This window comes from Schistocerca serialis, chromosome 9 (genome assembly GCF_023864345.2).
Source record: "Schistocerca serialis cubense isolate TAMUIC-IGC-003099 chromosome 9, iqSchSeri2.2, whole genome shotgun sequence".
NCBI lineage: Eukaryota > Metazoa > Arthropoda > Insecta > Orthoptera > Acrididae > Schistocerca > Schistocerca serialis.
In genome coordinates this window covers 127,573,943-127,595,075 of record NC_064646.1, presented here as the reverse complement: position 1 = coordinate 127,595,075, position 21,133 = coordinate 127,573,943, and the positions used below count along the sequence as shown (strand labels likewise).

At 39.9% G+C, this 21,133-nt stretch overlaps 1 protein-coding gene and 1 non-coding gene across 2 annotated transcripts in view; both read left to right on the top strand.

The window, feature by feature from the left end:
- LOC126419202 (uncharacterized) overlaps nt 1-21,133 on the top strand; it is a 269,493-nt gene that overhangs the window by 18,222 nt on the left and 230,138 nt on the right. The window contains exon 3 of the mRNA XM_050086337.1: nt 7,238-7,376. Within this exon, the coding sequence (XP_049942294.1) occupies nt 7,260-7,376 (117 nt within the window). The 5' untranslated portion in view covers nt 7,238-7,259. The remainder of the gene's footprint in view (nt 1-7,237; nt 7,377-21,133) is intronic.
- On the top strand, nt 17,703-17,778 carry Trnas-cga (transfer RNA serine (anticodon CGA)). The gene has a single exon. It is a non-coding gene; the product is annotated as a tRNA-Ser (tRNA).

The window sequence follows — 21,133 nt, the reverse complement described above, 5'->3', positions numbered from 1 at the left end:
ATTCTTCAGTTGGCCCTAAAATGTGTATAAATGGTTACAAACTATTTTTACAGACATAACAAAATATTAATTGTAGAAAATATTTGTGAGGTATGTGTCATCACGTGTTACATCGTATGGTCGTGAATTAAAATAGGTGAAACTGAGTGGCTCATGCCATATATAAAATTGATATAAGAACCGAAAATATCACATGCCATGTCTTAAGGTTTTATCTCAGCGTATTTAACTTTATTTGGGAAACATCCCTGCTCTAAAGATTGGTTTATTGTAACTGATAGAGGTAGTGAATTGATGCGATACATCCTAGTTGTTACAGATGTGGGTATTTCATCTCACCCAGATGAGGTTTTGTTGTTTGAAGACAATATTTCATTTTCCATATCTGATTGCATGATTTTTTTTTTCAAATTGCTTAAAATGTGAGTTCACTTTGTGTTGAAAGCTTAGGAAATTTGCCTTTTCTTGATGGGCTGCCATATCTACATCTCATCTTGGCTACATTTAAGAAAAATTGATTGAAACCATTGGACATCTGAACAGTACTTAGTATAATTTCCGCTTCAAATCTAATTTACTGTATCTCTTGAGTTTTGACTTTAGCTCCTAACTCTGACTGAACAACTGGTCACACTGCTTTGTCATGTTTCTGTGTTGGACGATGAATGCATGCCCTTTTTTAGCAGTCAGTTCAACTGTTCAGAATATAGCTTCATAACATTTAACATGGATAACAAAATCAAGATATCTGTATGATTTTAGCCCATTGTAAATAACACAGCCACTGCAATATCCGTTTATGCTTAAGCCTGCTGCAATCACAGTTTTTTTCTTACTTTCTTTTAAAATATTTCCAAGAGACACTGGAATTTAGCTAAGAAAACTTTTGTTACAGTGCAGACAGGAATTCTGTAGACTGATATAACCACTCTATTGTATGTATGTGTGTGAAATGTTATGGGACTTAACTGCTAAGGTCATTAGTCCCTAAGCTTACACACTAATTAACCTAAATTATCCTAAGGACACACACACACACACACACACACACACACACACACACACACACACACACACACACACACACACACACACACACACCCACCCCTGACGGAGGACGCGAACCTCCGCCGGGACCAGCCACACAGTCCATGACAGCAGCGCCTTAGACTGCTCGGCTAATCCCGCGCGGCACCATTCTATTCAGATCACATAACTACAAAGCAATGCTCAAACACAACATTTTCATTTAAATAATTAAAATTTTGAAACTTCCTGGCAGATTAAAACTGTGTGCCCGACCGAGACTCGAACTCGGGACCTTTGCCTTTCGCGGGCAAGTGCTCTACCATCTGAGCTACCGAAGCACGACTGACGGCCGGTACTCACAGCTTTACTTCTGCCAGTATCTCGTCTCCTACCTTCCAAACTTTACAGAAGCTCTCCTGCGAACCTTGCAGAACTAGCACTCCTGAAAGAATGGATATAGCGGAGACATGGCTTAGCCACAGCCTGGGGGATGTTTCCAGAATGAGATTTTCACTCTGCAGCGGAGTGTGCGCTGATATGAAACTTCCTGGCAGATTAAAACTGTGTGCCCGACCGAGACTCGAACTCGGGACCTTTGCCTTTCGCGGGCAAGTGCTCTACCATCTGAGCTACCGACGCACAACTCACGGCCGGTACTCACAGCTTTACTTCTGCCAGTATCTCGTCTCCTACCTTCCAAACTTTACAGAAGCTCTCCTGCGAAACTTGCAGAACTAGCACTCCTGAAAGAATGGATGAAGCGGAGACATGGCTTAGCCACAGCCTGGGGGATGTTTCCAGAATGAGATTTTCACTCTGCAGCGGAGTGTGCGCTGATATGAAACTTCCTGGCAGATTAAAAGTGTGTGCCCGACCGAGACTCGAACTCGGGACCTTTGCCTTTCGCGGGCAAGTGCTCTACCATCTGAGCTACCGAAGCACGACTCACGGCCGGTACTCACAGCTTTACTTCTGCCAGTATCTCGTCTCCTACCTTCCAAACTTTACAGAAGCTCTCCTGCGAACCTTGCAGAACTAGCACTCCTGAAAGAATGGATATAGCGGAGACATGGCTTAGCCACAGCCTGGGGGATGTTTCCAGAATGAGATTTTCACTCTGCAGCGGAGTGTGCGCTGATATGAAACTTCCTGGCAGATTAAAACTGTGTGCCCGACCGAGATTCGAACTTGGGACCTTTGCCTTTCGCGGGCAAGTGCTCTACCATCTGAGCTACCAAAGCACGACTCACGGCCGGTACTCACAGCTTTACTTCTGCCAGTATCGGGCACACAGTTTTAATCTGCCAGGAAGTTTCATATCAGCGCACACTCCGCTGCAGAGTGAAAATCTCATTCTGGAAACATCCCCCCGGCTGTGGCTAAGCCATGTCTCCGCTATATCCATTCTTTCAGGAGTGCTAGTTCTGCAAGGTTCGCAGGAGAGCTTCTGTAAAGTTTGGAAGGTAGGAGACGAGATACTGGCAGAAGTAAAGCTATGAGTACCGGCCGTGAGTCGTGCTTCGGTAGCTCAGATGGTAGAGCACTTGCCTGCGAAAGGCAAAGGTCCCGAGTTCGAGTCTCGGTCGGGCACACAGTTTTAATCTGCCAGGAAGTTTCATATCAGCGCACACTCCGCTGCAGAGTGAAAATCTCATTCTGGAAACATCCCCCAGGCTGTGGCTAAGCCATGTCTCCGCTATATCCATTCTTTCAGGAGTGCTAGTTCTGCAAGGTTCGCAGGAGAGCTTCTGTAAAGTTTGGAAGGTAGGAGACGAGATACTGGCAGAAGTAAAGCTGTGAGTACCGGCCGTGAGTCGTGCTTCGGTAGCTCAGATGGTAGAGCACTTGCCCGCGAAAGGCAAAGGTCCCGAGTTCGAGTCTCGGTCGGGCACACAGTTTTAATCTGCCAGGAAGCTTCACATCAGCGCACACTCCGCTGCAGAGTGAAAATCTCATTCTGGAAACATCCCCCCGGCTGTGGCTAAGCCATGTCTCCGCTATATCCATTCTTTCAGGAGTGCTAGTTCTGCAAGGTTCGCAGGAGAGCTTCTGTAAAGTTTGGAAGGTAGGAGACGAGATACTGGCAGAAGTAAAGCTGTGAGTACCGGCCGTGAGTCGTGCTTCGGTAGCTCAGATGGTAGAGCACTTGCCCGCGAAAGGCAAAGGTCCCGAGTTCGAGTCTCGGTCGGGCACACAGTTTTAATCTGCCAGGAAGTTTCATATCAGCGCACACTCCGCTGCAGAGTGAAAATCTCATTCTGGAAACATCCCCCAGGCTGTGGCTAAGCCATGTCTCCGCTATATCCATTCTTTCAGGAGTGCTAGTTCTGCAAGGTTCGCAGGAGAGCTTCTGTAAAGTTTGGAAGGTAGGAGACGAGATACTGGCAGAAGTAAAGCTGTGAGTACCGGCCGTCAGTCGTGCTTCGGTAGCTCAGATGGTAGAGCACTTGCCCGCGAAAGGCAAAGGTCCCGAGTTCGAGTCTCGGTCGGGCACACACTTTTAATCTGCCAGGAAGTTTCATATCAGCGCACACTCCGCTGCAGAGTGAAAATCTCATTCTGGAAACATCCCCCAGGCTGTGGCTAAGCCATGTCTCCGCTATATCCATTCTTTCAGGAGTGCTAGTTCTGCAAGGTTCGCAGGAGAGCTTCTGTAAAGTTTGGAAGGTAGGAGACGAGATACTGGCAGAAGTAAAGCTGTGACTACCGGCCGTGAGTCGTGCTTCGGTAGCTCAGATGGTAGAGCACTTGCCCGCGAAAGGCAAAGGTCCCGAGTTCGAGTCTCGGTCGGGCACACAGTTTTAATCTGCCAGGAAGTTTCATATCAGCGCACACTCCGCTGCAGAGTGAAAATCTCATTCTGGAAACATCCCCCAGGCTGTGGCTAAGCCATGTCTCCGCTATATCCATTCTTTCAGGAGTGCTAGTTCTGCAAGGTCGCAGGAGAGCTTCTGTAAAGTTTGGAAGGTAGGAGACGAGATACTGGCAGAAGTAAAGCTGTGACTACCGGCCGTGAGTCGTGCTTCGGTAGCTCAGATGGTAGAGCACTTGCCCGCGAAAGGCAAAGGTCCCGAGTTCGAGTCTCGGTCGGGCACACAGTTTTAATCTGCCAGGAAGTTTCATATCAGCGCGCACTCCGCTGCAGAGTGAAAATCTCATTCTGGAATTAAAATTTTCTTTTACTTCATAACATATTGCAGACTCTACAAGACTGCAGATTAGGGTATTTTCTGCTTTTAAGTCTCTGATATTCCACTGCATCACTAGAGCATTTTTGTTGTTTACAGTTATTTGATAGGTGTCCTTTCTTTGACATTTATATTTTTTATTTTCAGTTTGTACCTTTGATCTGTCACTCCCAGTTTCCCTTGATTTTAGGATTTTTACGTGTTGATAAACATTTTACTGAAGTTCATAGAGCCTAACCTCTTAAAATGTAAGCTGTCTTTTCCCAAACATTTATCATTCAGAAACTTATTTGGGTTGATAAATATTGTCCGAAGCCTGTCTCACTCTTCCCTAATGCCACCATTTATTCTTTTGAGGTAAGCGACATGTACCAATCTTCTGTGGAAAAATACTTCTACCAGCCTGTAGGCCGTGTGCACAAATTTTGCCAATTTAATCAGATTTCGTGTTTCACTGACGATTTATACCTCACTGTTGCTGTGTTTTACATTACAGAAGAATGAAATAAAAGAATTGTAAGTACCTACTTGTCAGCTTCTGACTGTACTTCCAGTCATGTATCTATTCATTCATCCCTCCATTGTCATTTGTGACTGCACCTACAAAATACAGTCTTCAAATATGTACCCTTCTTTCCTTGCATTACTGTTGTGCTTGTTAAACAACTGACTGTACCAGAACAGAGAACTCCACTCAGAACTCTATGCATGAAGAGTGTCTGTATGGATATTGTTGTTGTTAATTGTACTGTGGTTGTGTAAATGGTAATTCATTTGAAATTGGTTTTCATCACTAGCCACAAACAGTATTGGGAAGTAAATATACAGGGAAGTGAGTGTAAGAAAACCAAGGTATATGAAATGGGCTTCACAAGCAGTGTGGTTATCTACTGTCACACTATTCTTATTACTCAGTTTTCTAGTGTGAAAACTTAATTTACTTCAACTATTTTTCTCTAGAAGACAATTCCATAGCGCAATAGGGCGTGAAACTATGCAAAATTTGGTAGTATTTTGTCATTAGACCTTCTCAATGAGACCTACTTCTAACTACAAAATATGCTACTAATGTTAGCAGAGTTTCTTGATCAGCTTATTACTGTTTAAACTGTACTTCATTATGTTATCAATCTGAGCATAAAGGGATTTTACACGTTGGATCTCATTGAGTGCATGATTAAGAATTGTTATTTTGGTGCAGGACATCATTATCTGTGTCAAGATCATTATAAAAGTTTTTGTAAAACTGATCATTCATCAGTTTGCAACAATGTGCCAATTGTGAACGTTTTCAGCTATAATCTTAGCTATCGACTTTAAATGTAAACTCTTGGTTGATATTTTTGTCATCAGCAAGGCATGCAGCCTCTAGACAGCCAACAAGAGATAAGCAAATTAACGCACAAATGGAAAAGAATTGTTTCTCTACCTTTTGGAACTAAAGGATTGTTTCGTACCACTCCCATCACAGATTATTTTCATACTATGGCCACCATTAGCACTCAAAACAATCATTTGATGGTCACTGTTTTTTATCATTGTGTGCTTATTCCCATCTGAATCTCTCAGTAAGTTTCTTTTCATAGCTGTTCTGCACTCATGCTAGGAGATCACGTTATGATTTTAAAGCAGACCATTCCTACAATGATGGTTCGGTAGGAATTTATAAATAAATCTCATTAGCATCAGTTAAAGAAATTAGTTGCCTTTTCTTTTTGTAATTCTAGTGTACGAGTGAACCGATCTTTGCCTGTAAGTGCATCATGTGTAGAGAGTCATTTTTCACTCCTGTGACAGTGACTGTAACAGCACAACATTTAATGTGCTATAAAATTCACAACAGTATTGTTGTTAAATATGGATTTAATTTTATGAAACATCAGACCATCTTCTTTTTATTTGTCTAATTTTGTTTACAGAACAACTATTAATTATAACCCCTTCCATCATTCACCCAAGTGCCTCTGAAAGTAAAAGCACAATAACTTAGAACTTCTGTTCCTTCATGTTGTTGTAGCTAAATGGGGACTTTCTTTGGGAAGGGTCACATGACTCTCATAAGTAGTAAAATTATTTACCTGTATGTACAATGCAACATAACACAATACTGTAGAGAGAGGTGTAGGACTTGTGTGTTTAATCCCTTTATTTCCCTCCCTTAGTCCTTTTGCTTCAGTAAGACGCACTCTGTGCTGTTATACATCTGTTTACTGAAACCAGCTGTTGCATTACATGCTAATAAGTATACATAGGAACTAAATTTGTAGCACTGGGACATTCAGTTGCCACGTGGAGTGGTCGCGTGGTTAGGGGCACCATGTCACTGAGTGCTCAGTCCCTCCCGCCATAGGTTCGAATCCTCCCTCGGGCGTGGGTGTATGTGTTGTTCTTAGCATAGGTTAGTTTATGTTAGTTAAGTAGTGTGTAAGTCTAAGGACCGATGACCTCTGCAGTTTGGTCACACACACACACACACACACACACACACACACACACACACACACACGCACACACATTTTGACATTCAGTTAGTGAACATACGAGCACGTTTTTTGTGTCACTACCCAAGAAGCACTTTTTGAAGCCGTTGCTTCTACATCTACATGGATACTCTGCAAATCACATTCAAGTGCCTGGAGGATTCATCTAACGACCTGAGCTTTTTGAGTAAAGTCAGTTGCCAAAACTAATGCTAAAGATGAGAAGCTCTGAAATACATTAAAATTGTGCGAAGCACTGTTGCTACTGTAGCTCTTAAGTGATCATTCACCCATAGGAGCCTGTCCACTACACAAACCTGTCTCTATACTTTTTTCACAATTTTATAAATACACCACATCAGCATTTTTGCCAGGTTAAAAGCTCGTATTAGGTCTTTGATGGTTATGTGTAGTCATATTTTTATAAATAACATTTACCGTTAAGTCAGAATTAAACAGTGTCATTGTAACCAACATTTTTATAATATCACAGTTGCAATGTTCTGCAGCAATGTTATACACGTAGTCCATTTCCTTTAGGACCGACCAGGTGCGTGAAGCGATGCCCTTGGTGGCATCTGCACCCACTGTCCATTACGATGTCGGTCCACCGTACAAGAGAATGCGGCTCGGAGAGGCTAAGCCGGACGTGCAGCAACCTCTGCGTATCGACACGAGGGTGAGCCACAGAAAGCCTTACTTATACATTGTCCCTTTAAGTGAGCTTAAGAAACTTCATATACTCCCAAGTAATTATTCTGCAGAAAATTATATTGTGGTTGAAGTGTATGTAAAATTTCATAAATAGCATAAGTGTTTTGAAATTACACATTCTGTGTGTCCACATTTAGCTTCTAGCAGAAACATAAAATACAATTAGGATTCCTTGAAAAATATACTGGAATGGGACATCGTGCAGGCTCATGGTGTATTCTCTGCAATAACTTGTGTGGTAAAGGTTTTCAATGTGATTAGGCATTGTTTACAATGATAAAGGAGGAAGAGAATCTGTAAACCATTAGGTCGTAGCAAAATAGTGTGAAAACAAACATTTTGTTGAATTGGTTAAGAGAAGATGTGCAGAATAGAGAAATGAAGAGAAATATGACAAAAAATGAAGTAAACCTACAATTTGCAATAAATAAGAGCATCTATGTGAATCAAAATGAGATCATAATCATTTGTGTTGGATAGGTGTTGCAATAATGAGGACTGCAAAACACCACCCACTTTCCCCCAGTCCCCATCTTCACTTAATTTGTACAGTGTCAGCTTTACAATTTTTTCTCCAGTTTTTCAGTGTAGTGTTGTATTTTACATGAAGTATACAATGTGATGTTGACAGGCTAAATTAACAATTCAATTTCTTGGAAACCTGCCATGACTCCAGGCCTTGTCATTTCATCTAGCTGTAGTACAGTCTCGTTACTCTAATACTATTGATTATGGAAAGGTATGTTGCAAGATTTCAGGATGGGCAAGGAAAATAAATTTTTGTATTAGTTAATTAAACAATGCAAAAAATCCACATATTTTATTGTTGAATAGCCCTTGTTCATGTCCAGCAAATCAGTATTTTGAACCACTAAATAAAATTTTGCATGCTATAGTTAAAGATCAAAATTTTTAACTCGTCTCCAATAACACTGGTGTTGAAGAGATGTTAAACTGACGTCCTTTTCAAAAATTTTCATTGGTTTCAGTTTCATAGAAAAGACCACGTACTAGCACGCATGTGTGCGCGCGCCCACACACACACACACACACACACACACACACACACACACACACACATGTTATATTATTCATTCAGTTGTAGCTAGTAAGGAGGAGAATATGTCTTCATCTTATCAAGATGGATGTGTGAGGCTTAGCAGTGTGTTGTTTACCACATTAGATCTCCACAAAGCTGCAGTATGTTGCCTTGTCTTTATGTTTTGTTACATAATCTACATTGAGAAAGATCATGTAATAAATGTAGCCCAACTCTTTTCAATAGTCAGTGGTCAATTACATATAATTTTGCAGGTATGTACAGTGGTATAAGTGGGTTCTGCCTGCAAAAAAATTAGTGCTCTCATTCTTAAATACTGGATGAATGTAGTCTGGCTAATTTGTGTGCTGTGACTTAGTCTTTCTTAAGACATATACACAGTTCCCAACTTTAATACTTGATGTATTGTGTTAAACCTGTAGGGTAAGATTATGCCTCTTAATGGTTAGATTATGACAGCTCTTTAAATTTGGTCAGTAATTATTTGAAATATTGAAAATTAATTTTTTTTTCCCCTGAAGACTGTTAGGTAGGCAACCTGCAACTGGGGATCCAGGTGGCTCTTTTTATTCATTAAGTGATGTAATATAGATTGTATCTAAGAAGGGCTGCTGTCAAAGACCTTTCCAAGCAAAATATGTGTTCTTGTAGAGTTGCAGCTTATCATAATAGCTATAAACAAACCATGAATTCAATTAACATGGGTTTTCATCATCTATATGTTTGTACTGTGATCTAGATATTTTTTGTGGAAGAGGGGAGGAGGGGGGGGCTGTTGCCTGTTTTTTTTTCATATGATTGTTTCCTTATTTACAGAGGTGTTTTTTTATGTCATGCTGGAATAATGGGGTAATTAAATTAAGCTATATGATAAACAACCATCTGCGTTACAGCTACTATAATCCTCCACTCCAAGAACAATTTTAATGATTGACTTTATTAGTGTGATTTGCTTCATTGTTGTTGTTGTTGTTGTTGTTGTTGTGGTCTTCAGTCCTGAGACTGGTTTGATGCAGCTCTTCATGCTACTCTATCCTGTGCAAGCTTCTTCATCTCCCAGTACCTACTGCAGCCTACATCCTTCTGAATCTGCTTAGTGTATCCATATCTTGGTCTCCCTCTATGATTTTTACCGTCCACGCTGCCCTCCAATACTAAATTGGTGATCCCTCGATGTCTCAGGACATGTCAATAGTGTATCGTTAATTATTTCTGCCTGTCCAGATCTCAGTGACAATTTCTTTCTAATCAAAATATTAGTGAATTTCTGTCACTAATGTGATTTGATTCAAGTAGAACCCATGATGGTTTTATTTCTGTGCAACTTTTCAGTTTTGTATTAATCTCTAACAAAAGGCAATGTTAGAATGCCACACCATGGTGCATATTTCACGTCAAAATAATAATTTGAATGTGCCTTATATAATAACTTGTTTTATATTGGAACACACTTGATGTACAATCAGCAAGCCACACTTTTGACATGCTCATGGTTTTGATGTGCTTTCCTGTGGCTGTTTTAGGATTGCTAACAATAGTCTCTGCAGCATATACTGTATTGTACCTACAATCTCTGAAGTCACTGTCTATCCACAGCAGTGGTATTTGTTATGGTGATCCTCATGGCATTGTCAGTGTTAAAACCTTAGTATTATGTGCTTTTCTGTGTTATGCACATTGTGCCATTGCTTTGTGTTAAACTTATTGTCAGTGGGGATGCTTTGCGTAATTTTACTACTACATATTCCATCCTTTTTAAAGAAATCACAGTTTGTAACAGAACTTTCACATTTTAGTGGTTCGTAATGTTTTTATCCTCGAAAGAAGGGTATTTTTTGTATAAAGATATTCGGAACAAAGGCCTCGATAAAGATACTGTCAGCGGAGATTTTACAATGCCCTGAGGCCCATGTGATTTCTACGCAAATGTTGGAATCTTTAGAAGCTCAAACAGTCGTTCGAGTTCTCGGCACGCGATTGCTTCCGGCATTTGCTTTAAATGGTTATCGGGAAAGCTTCGATCGGCAGCCCTTTCGCCAGCGGGTGGTCTTCCCTTCATCACGGGCAGCAGACGAGCGAGCGGCGTCTGCGCCACGGGCACTAACGACGTTGTGGCGGTCGTGAACTCCACTTTGCCCGTTCTACGAAGGCACGCAAGTGGGACACACACTCACAGAGCCAGGCAGGCCTGTCCGTTGAGTTTGCGGCCAAGTAGTAGGAGTGGGAGGGGACGCCCGAAGGTCAGTGACTCCCCTCTCCTCCCCACCCTCCACAACTTCCCACGGAGATATGGCAACCGCGCGCATCGCTAGCCGCTCTCTCTCTCTCTCTCTCTCTCTCTCTCTCTGGCGTGGCTGGAAAAGTTCTTCGTCAAAGCAGAGCTTGTTTCCTTGAACACTTTGCACGTTTTCGTCACCCGGCAATGCGTAGGCAGCATTTCAATTTGCGACAGTTTTGTCATATTTGTAATATTCTACTGCAGTCAAAAGAAAAAACCCGTCTGTTGTTTGCGTTTGCGCAGTGATAACAGCGAAGGAAATGTTCGAATTTGTAAACCAGTGTTTACGATTTCGATCGCAGTTGAGCCTTACAGGTTTCAGTCTCCGTGCGCATCTGCCTTGGATGTATGGCTGTAACATCGTCCTTGAACCGTTGGGTTGTTAATAACATTTGTAACTGAGAATTACTTATCACAGATAAGATTAAACATGAGGTAAGCGTAAATGACAACCATTCCTAGTGGAATGTGAACGAAGAAAACATTGGAAGTCGTTTGAGGCAGCCGGCAGAAGTTGAATTGCGTCTGTTTTGTAATACTTCTGAAGGTGCTCATCGAGAAATTCGATGCGTCAATGATATAAAAGGAAATGAAACTTCACTGCTCAATTTCAAAAGCACGAGCGTCAAAAAACTCGTTTTTCACAACACACAAACTAGTTACCGTGAGGGTAGACCTAAAGCCGATGTTTCGACCGACTTTGCAGCGATTCTCTTCAGCGCGACCAACTTAAGTCGGTCGAAACGTCGGTTTTATAGTTAGTTTCAGTGTTTCATAATGACGCAACCTACCCTAAAAGATTTTATTGAATTACTCAGTAAGAAAACTGCCATAGAGGGTTCTGCAGTCTAGTCGTTCTCTTATTTATTTGCCGAGTAACGCCCGTGTTGCATAAGGGACATAAGGCGTTAACGAACAACTAGACGAAAATGGTATATCAAGGGATTGTTTAATAACATTTTTCCACGCGAGCGACGTAGACATACCCCCCCCCCCCCTCCCGCCGTCCCCCATCGAGACATTAGTTGCTTTTCATCTGGCTCTTGGCAGGATCCCGAAAAAGATATCTATTCTAGTGGTCGTGTAAGTAGGGCGATAGTTTTGTTTCAGAAATTACTACACAGACATTTCACTGTACAATAAATGAATTTCTGAAACTTATTCTGATAAATAGTAAAAAAAAAAAAAAATAATTCATTCCCATTTAGGACAATTTCTAGGACCTTTAAAGGATTTTAATGACTGTAGAAAGAACTACACCTGTTTTATTTTTCTAGCCTCAGTAAAAATGTGTATCAAACTGAGTCGAAAAAATGAAAATACAAATTTTGATTTTATTTTAATAATCGGAACAATTTAATTCTATGATTTACAAATTATTTCACTTTGTATCAGATAATGTGAAACAGAAATATAAAAAAATATCTCTTTGTATTATAACATGCTAAACATAAGACATCGTTTAAATGCACTAGTTGTATGTTAAATGCTAAGAAAATGCAAGAGTACATTGGCAAATTTTAGAAAATTTTCGATGAAAGTAATTGAAAATTGATAAATATAGTCAAATTGTTATGTACTTTAATTCAAAAGGAAATTTGTGTGTGATATGAAAGAAAAATGTTTCTGTTACTAAAGTCTTGATTAATTTCTACTGTGGTTTGGTATACATATTGACAGTTTTTTCCCTTGGATAAAAACATGAGATCAAAATTTTTCTAACCTTTAACTTAGCAGTCTCTTAGAAAATAGAAATTAGATCTATTGAGTTAGACGTATTTGCTTTCAGTGGCTGAAATTGACAGTCCAAACAGTCATTCCTGAGTTTTGGAAAACTCTGTTTACCACATATAACTTACTGAAATGGTATTGATTTTCTTCTTATGGTTGATCTTGAGTGAAATTTGATCACAATTAAATGGAAACTTAGTGGATAAATTGACATTTACACTATCTATGAGAACATTTGATGCCAAAGTTACTGGTGGCTCGTAGATACACATTTGCAATTATCCTGCATACGGCTCGTTTGTGGACCCATGTTAGCAGGAATGTTTTTGCTTCAGTTATCATATACTTTCACCCTGTCAGTTTGTGCCATTAATTATGATGCATCTTTTATTCTTATTGTGCACTTGGTCACCCCTCTCCCTTTGACAACTGAAGTTCTCACTTCAGACTTAAACCAGCTCTAGGTATACCTACCTATTGGCATGTAGGGGTTATAGAGAGGTCTACATGAAAGTTGACCAGCCTGTGACAGGTAATCATAAATTTTTAATTGTTGTTGTTGTTGTTGTTGTTGTGGTGGTGGTTGTCTGCACTATGAAGACTGACGTAATGCAGTTCTCCATCCTTGTCTATACTGCGCAAGTCTCTTCATCTCTGAATAACTACTTCAGTCTGCTTGCTGTGTTCATCACCTGGTTTTCCGTACAACTTTTATCCCCCACACTTGTGTCCATAATCAGATTGACATTTCCTTAATGCCTCAGGATATGCCCTATCCACAGATTAGGGGAGACTTTCTTTCCTTTTCATCCTGTCCGGTAAATCTACCCTGATCTGGGGTTCTGGGTGACTTTTCTTAACTGTATCCCTTTCCATAAACCTCTCCAGTCCTTTTCCTTCACCCCTCTTCCTTCCCCTTCAACTGCGCTGCAGGAGGAGGAGCCATTGGCTCTGGAAGCTTGTAAAAGTTAAATCCTTCTTTGTGTGTGTTCTCCTGCTGTTGTTTGGTGACTAGGTTTTTTTGTCTATCCATTTACATTATATTATCAGTGATTGGATATTTTTGTTGTCTCGTTAAACTGATGGTTTGTCAGTATTCATTCCTGTCAGCACCTACCTTCTTTGGAATTGGAATATCACATTCTTGAAGTGCGATTATATTTCATCTGTTGATGTATCTTGCACACCAGATAGAATAGTTTTATCATGGACGGCTCTCCAAAGGATACCAACAATTCCCATGGAAATTTTATGTACTCCAGAGGGCTTGTTTTCACGTAGGTCTTTCAGTGGTCCATCAAATTCTTCTTGCAGTTTCGTGTGTCTCATTTCATGTTGTCCTACTTCATGTTCTCTTTTTATAATATAGCCATCAGGTTCATTTCGCTTGTAGAGCTGCTCTATATATTCCTTCCATCCTTCAACGTTCCCTTTTTTACTTATTACTGGCTTGCCATCTGAGCTCTTGATATTCATACAGGCCCTTCCCTTTGCTCCAAAAGTCTTTCTAATTTTTCTATAGGTGGCATCTATTTTCTTTCCCTAGTTATGCGTGCCTCTACAGCCTTGCATTTGTCCTTATGTATTTTTGCTTAGCCATTTTGCACTTTGTCAGTTTGTTTTGTTTAGATGTCTCTATTCCTTTTTGTCTGCTTCTTTTACTGTATTTTTATATTTTGTCCCTTTATCAATTAAATTTAATACCTCCGGTGTTATTGAATAATTTCTGCTAGCCTTATCTTTCTTACTAATTTGATCCTCAGCTGCCTTTATTACGTCACATCAAAGCCACCCATTCACAATCTGTTGTACGCCTTTCCTTGTTTCTGTTAATCGTTATCTAATGCTCCTTCTGAAACTCTTACCAACCTCTGTTCCTTTCAATTTATCGAAGTCCATATTCTTAATTTCCTACCTTTTTGCAATTTCTTTAGTTTTAATCTGCAGACCAATAAATTATGGTAAGAGCCCTCATCTGCCCTCGGCAATATCTTAAAGTTTAAAATCTGGTTTCCAAATCTTTGTCTTATCATTATATTTTCAATGTGTCCATGTCTATTCCATTTATACAAACTTATCACACAATTCTTAAATCAAATGTTAGCAGCGATCACATTACGCTCTGTCTAAATTACTAGCAGGGGATTCCCCTTTCATTCCTTACCTACAGCCAATATTCACATATTATTTTTACTTCTGTGTCTTATGCTACTATTGAATTGCAGTCCCCCATTACAATTAAATTTTCATATCCCTTCACTATCCAAATAAATTCTTTTATGTCATTGTATGTACTTTCAATCTCTCTATCATCTGTGGAGTTAGCATATCAACTTTTACTACTGTTGTGGATTTTGGCTTTGTGTCTGTCTTGGCTTTCATAGTATGTAACTTTCCTACATTCCTATTTTCTTATTCATTATTAGACGTACTCCTGCGTCATCCATATTTGATTTTGTACTTGTAACTCTGTACTCACCTGAGGAACAGTCTGGTTCTTCCTGCTGCCACACTCCACTAATTCCCACTATATCTAAGTTCAACATATCCAGTTCCCTTTTTAAATTTGCTTGCCTACCTACCTTATCGAGGGAGGTAGCTTGCCACACACTGGCCCTTACACTACCAGTTTTGTTTTTCCTGTTGATGACTTTCTCCCGAGTAATCTTTGCACAGAGATCCGAAAAGGGGAACTATTTTACCTCCAGAATATTTTTCCCAATAGGATGCTGTCATCATTCAACTGTTCAGTAGACATGCATGCCTGCGGGAAAAATAATGGCTATAGTTCCCCTGCTTTCAGCCATTCACAGTACTAGCATAGCAGTGCCATTTTGGCTAATGTTACGAGGCCCGGCAGCTACTGAAACATCTCTTATTCCTCTTCAAGAACCATAGGTTAGTCTGGCGTCTCATATCCCATATGTATCACTGACACTGCTAAAAGGCAACAGAATTTTTTGTTTATTCTTCAGGCAAGTGTCTGCAGTCCTGATACATACTGAAATCCCCATGCCACATTAACATATCACGCTGCCATAGTAGCCAAAATGAAATGAGACAGCCCATTGATAAAGGAAATAATGACATTTCTTTCATATTATATACAGATACAATTGATTGGAAGTGCTTTGTTTTTAAAATACATTATGGTCAAAACAACTATTGATAAAGTGCAGTGCTGTGTGGTAATTCATTTTTGGCAACAGCGAAAATGTTACAGCTGTGTCAGACCAAACCAGGTGACTTCTTTAGCTATCCGCATTGGCCATAATACATTTCCACAGCTGTCAAAAACAAATTTCGACATTCCACTCCACATTATCAATGGGTTGCAACATTTTGTTTTGGCTCCTAGAGCGGCATGCTACAATGTAGAACCCTGTTGGAGCTTGGCCCATTGAGTGGCCCACACGTGGTTGCACTGTGCGAGAGCAAAATACAGATAAAATTTTTTATTCGTTATTCATCAATAACAGATAAAAGTATTTAATTGAAACTTTATCCTTTTACACGAATGAAAAAAATTATTAATTGTCTGTTAATAAAAAATGTTATAATAGATAAATTCGAGATACAGTGAGATTAATGCTCCAATTCCTTGCCATTTATTAAACAAATGTACTTTTTGTTGCTTGAATCAAATTAGTTTTCAGAACTATTCTTCTTTTTAAACATCTCGTCAGAAAGTTTATTAGATTTTCAAAGATGTGCCAGTGTGACAAAATAAAGAAAATATGTTCTACACATGCTACGAAAATATTGTTGTGTTATATCTCCTGAAGTCATCTTTATTTTAGGATCAAGATATAAGATTTTCAAATCACAATCTTCTTCAGCAAAAATTGAGAATTAAATTTCCTTTTTATGTCAAAACATAATTTGAAACTCATGACCCGATTCACAAGCTAGTGAAATTTTGGCGCGTTTCAGGATGGCAGACAACAAAGAAACAGACTTAAATTTATTTTTTCACAGTGTTAATTAAAAATCTCATGACTACTTCTCCTACAGGCTAAGTGTAACACCCAGACACCCCTAAGTGATCTTTCTTCGTGCAATATGAGCACATCGCTAGCGGATGTTTTCACCTATTTCATCGTTTCTGTGTTCTATAAATGTGGTGAAAGTGTTAAATGCTACAGTATTGTGCCGAAAATGATGCACGGCCAGGCAGCAAGAACATTGTGGTCAGTTTGAGGTCAATAAAAGACAGAATCTCGGCATAAAACTGAGATGGAGATAAATAATTGGATAAAGGGAGTGTGTGAGAGCAAATTATTGTCTCACGTGTGTTGGAAAGGGTAACCACCATGTCTATCCTTCCAACTGCTGCACAAAGTAAAGGACCAAAGTGTTAGCAAAGGGTAGGATATTCTTCCTAATATCAAAAATAGGCGAAGGCCAGCTGGGCCAGAAGCCGCCAATCCACGAGAAATTCACATGGAAGCATACGGAGGTATGGGAATCAGATTATTACGAAGTGAATTCAGGTAACTACACTTATTTTTTCGCCTTTATAACAAGTTGAAATTGTGGAGTTTTTCAGCGAAAGTCTTGGCTATGTACTGATGATGCACGAGCAGGTAGGTTTACATTTCACCCGTGGGCAGCATAGAATCGTGTCCAGTGCGACAGCGTCATACAAGCAGCAAACTTTTGAAGAACACTTCCTTTACTTCTCGATCTGACTGCTGTTTACAGAGCGGGTATTTTAGTATTGCTGTTACTATCGAGTTTTGTTTTGTAATCTCCTTTTGATCATCTTTGGTTGTGTCGTGCTGCAAGCTTTGGGAACTCGCATCTTTTTATGTAGATCCAATGCAACCTTTAAGATATAATGTTTCATCACCATTGCATACTTTTGTCGTAATTATTTACTTAAATCTTGATACAGTTCTGACCAAAATTGGTGTGGAATACCAGAAATTTACCGTTCAAAAGAAGGAAAATTATTTTATAATTTTTATCAGAAAATGAGCTTTGTTTCCAAGAATAAGAATCTGATAGCATGTAAGTAATTCCATAGTTCGTTGACTAGATTTGGCATTGATCATTTACAATTTGATTTCGTAGTAAATGATGTAGGCCTACATGTGGTGGAGAGAAAACGAGGAATTGTACAGAATAGCAGGAGGACATATTGTACACACAGCTACGCCGAATTTTTGAGAAGTTTAGAAGTAGTAGAAGGACGCTGACAGATTGAAGCTGTCAAAGATGGCTGGATAGCTCAGTGGGTAAGAGCATTGCCCGCGAAAGGCAAGGTTCCGGGTTCGAGTCCCGGTCCGGCATACAGTTCTAATCTGTCGGAAAGTTTTACGACAGCTCTCCTGACATTTTAAGTTGTGCCATAAGAAATGCAAGGACAACTTAACAAGTGTCCAGTAAAGGTATACTTACATGAGCCATAAAATTTGCACGATTCCCGACAATATATTCCAACAACGTTGTCCGTCAACATTGTGGCCACTGCAAATTAGTGAAAGTGAGTATGTTGTGCTGCTTTTATATCACACAGGGAATGATTAGAAAGAACAAGAGAAATCGCCCTTAGTGGGTCGTTCTTTTTATGTAAGCAGAATGTTCGAGAAAATTTAACTAGTGAACTTATGCTGGAACCACAAGTACCTGTTGCAGAATTTTAATAGTATGTCGAAACACAATATCGAATATCCCCTATAACCAATTGGTTCTAGAATTGCTAAAACCAATACAGATATGAGAGATTGTTTTTTTTTATGAGTACAGAGGTTTTATACAGTGCTTCTTTAAAATCTACTATTCCTCTATAAGCGTCATGACCCCTACCAGAAGTGTGCAGTGTTCTGGTAGGACTGAAAGTTTTCATTAAGATAAGTTTGAAATAAGAATATAATTTTTATTTACATTTTATTTTGTTTACCATCACATACCAATGTTTACCGGTACAGTATCAGTTCTTGCTACAATCACATGTCGAGAAACAGTCTCCTGTGCTTATTGTCTTTTGCCGGTTTTAAGGCTTCGGAATTTTTTGTATGCCTTATGAAGCGTGATTCCGAGCTCATCGGCGTAAGCTTGCCAACTGTTTTTCAGACTGAGATTTTTTATACATTATTTTTGACATCCTTAAGAAGGGTCGCAGTTCTCTCGATTGTTTTCTTCTCCATCGCTATACACAACAAGAAGCAACTGCTAAAATATGCCTAACCGAAACAATATTTCATTCAGACACGTGACTGCAGCGCTGTCGGCAAGAGAAGTAGGAAACAGGTGAGAGCGAGAGGAAAGCATTCACAGACAACGGCAGAGGTAGATATTGCCCTGCGGTACCCATGAAGGTGTTAAAAAGGGGGGGGGGGAGGTGGCATTACGTAACAGTGTCCGCCATTTTAACTAGCCCAAAACATTAGGTTCACTGCATTCGTACTACCCGCCATAGTTCACCGCGGTGTCACTTCCGTGGCGTCACTCTTGTGTCGTATTACTAGAGCAAATACACATTCAAGAATAGAAAAACGTTCGAAATTGCCTTCCTGGCACAATGTTATTCTTGTAGGATCTATAAATTCTAGTATTTAGAACAGTTGCGCGCACCGACAGAAGTAATGAACAAGAAGCACTCGTAAACAATAGTCTGCTAAAGTTTTGGGCTACTTAAAATGCCGGCAGGCCCTTCCCACTCCGGCTTCAAAACAACGCACAGCGTGTCTTTATTGCCACCTCCCTCCTTTTCGTACCTCCATGGCAGTGCCAGTTATTCTCCACCCTTTGTGGACGACACTTCCAACCTCTCGGCAGTAGGTCGGCAGCTACGTGCAACATCAGCAATATTGCCCATCCGTACCTCTATAAGTGTTGTCTATTGCAGCCACATTGCAGCAGTGTTGACAGCAACGCTATTGAAGCCAAGCAAGACCAAAAAATATGCTCCATCTAAACGCACCATAAGACAGAAAAGTGAACTCAGCGAGACAATGAAAATGGAGAAAAAAACATTGAGGCGCGTACCAACGAACAAGATTTCGTCGATAGTAACTTACAAGTGATTAAGGAACGAATAAGAGCTCCACTAGAGTTCTTTCTAAAACCATCCTTACTTCCATAAAAACGAGGTTAATTCAGCACTATGGTACATGACACAGTGCTGAACGATTGCTAAGATAGCAATTAACTAGATTTTGTCACATTTGCTTTTTTACTGTATCTTGTATTTTTTTTACTAATTTTCCCGTCCGTGATAGGCGACCTTTTTCTTGACACTAAACATGGATCTGCGCACATGTATCTTAAAGTCTTTTCTATGCGGTATAGTTGTGTTTGATGTGAATACCAGCGTTGGAGGCGTGGCTAATGAGTGGAAACGACCCGGCCATTACCGAAGTATAAGGCTGCTGGTGCACACAAAAAGCGCGTTCTACTCACTGAACTGTAACTCTCCAATGTTGCCAGGCGAAAACCTAAGCTCAAGTAGATGCAGAAACAATGTTGTAATACTCTCCCAAATCAGTTGTCACTCTTTCTCATATTTAAACATTTTCAGCAAATATCCGTTTTGCCATAAAGGACGCAGTTGCCTGTAATCATGATCGCGAGAAGAATGTTAGAGAAATATGATCTTATAGGCCTACAGAATGGAAAGAATGAGACTTCTTTTCGCGCACCATTCATTAATTGCACGGGAAGAGGTAAAAATGATATTGCTATAGTGTGTACTCTTCGCCACACACGGTACAGTGGCTTTCGGGGTATATTACGTAGATATAAATCATTTCAGAGTTTACGTACAGCATTTTGTTGTAACCATGGGTAGTGCAAATTGCTATACTGGCAAATAGATGAAACCGATTGTTTCAGATCACGAAAGGAGCGATTCAGCTCTTGGGCCATATCAGTTTGGAAACCGGTGATACACTTGCAGCAGGAGGTCACCTCTTGTTTTAACAATGGGGTAATTTACAGCTTACGTACTGTTTTAGGCTAGATGTGTACTGATTGAGTTTTCATAAAGTGCCGAGCCGACTGATGTGCAAATGTGACAGCTTCTTGGAAAACCGAGAATCTCCGGCAAGATCTCGATGGACGGACTTTTTTACCCCTGTCAGGAAGGTATATTTTGTATACCATTATAGGACCAACGTATCGGTGCTATGGGAATGACTAAAACCGGGTTTCCGCTATTGAAAGTACTTGCAAAAAGGACGTACTGCAGATCTCCTAGAGGAGTACCCCGATGCCATTGACTCAATGATACGTAACAGCTCGGAATCATTTTAACACATCGCAAAATGTGTAAGTTAAAAAAATAATAATTTAGCCAGTATTGTTGACTTGTGTATAGTTTTAACAATTCAGATGATGGATTGAAATAATTAATGCAGTTTAGGATTATCAAAATATTTTTGTAACCGTCGCCTGATAATAGTGTTTTTTGGACAAAATCTACTAAATTTCATTGATGTTAACGACGAGAAAAGTCAATAAATTATATGCATTGGCGGTTACTCCCAATTTATTCAAATATAAACATTTCATGATTTTTCACCCTGCAGTGGAGTGTCTCAATTGGTAGAGCATTTTCGTGCAAAAAGCAAAGGTCCACACAACAGTTTTAATTTGTTAGGAAGTTTTATATATATTTCATGTTTAAAAGTTTCTAGTTGCTGTTGTT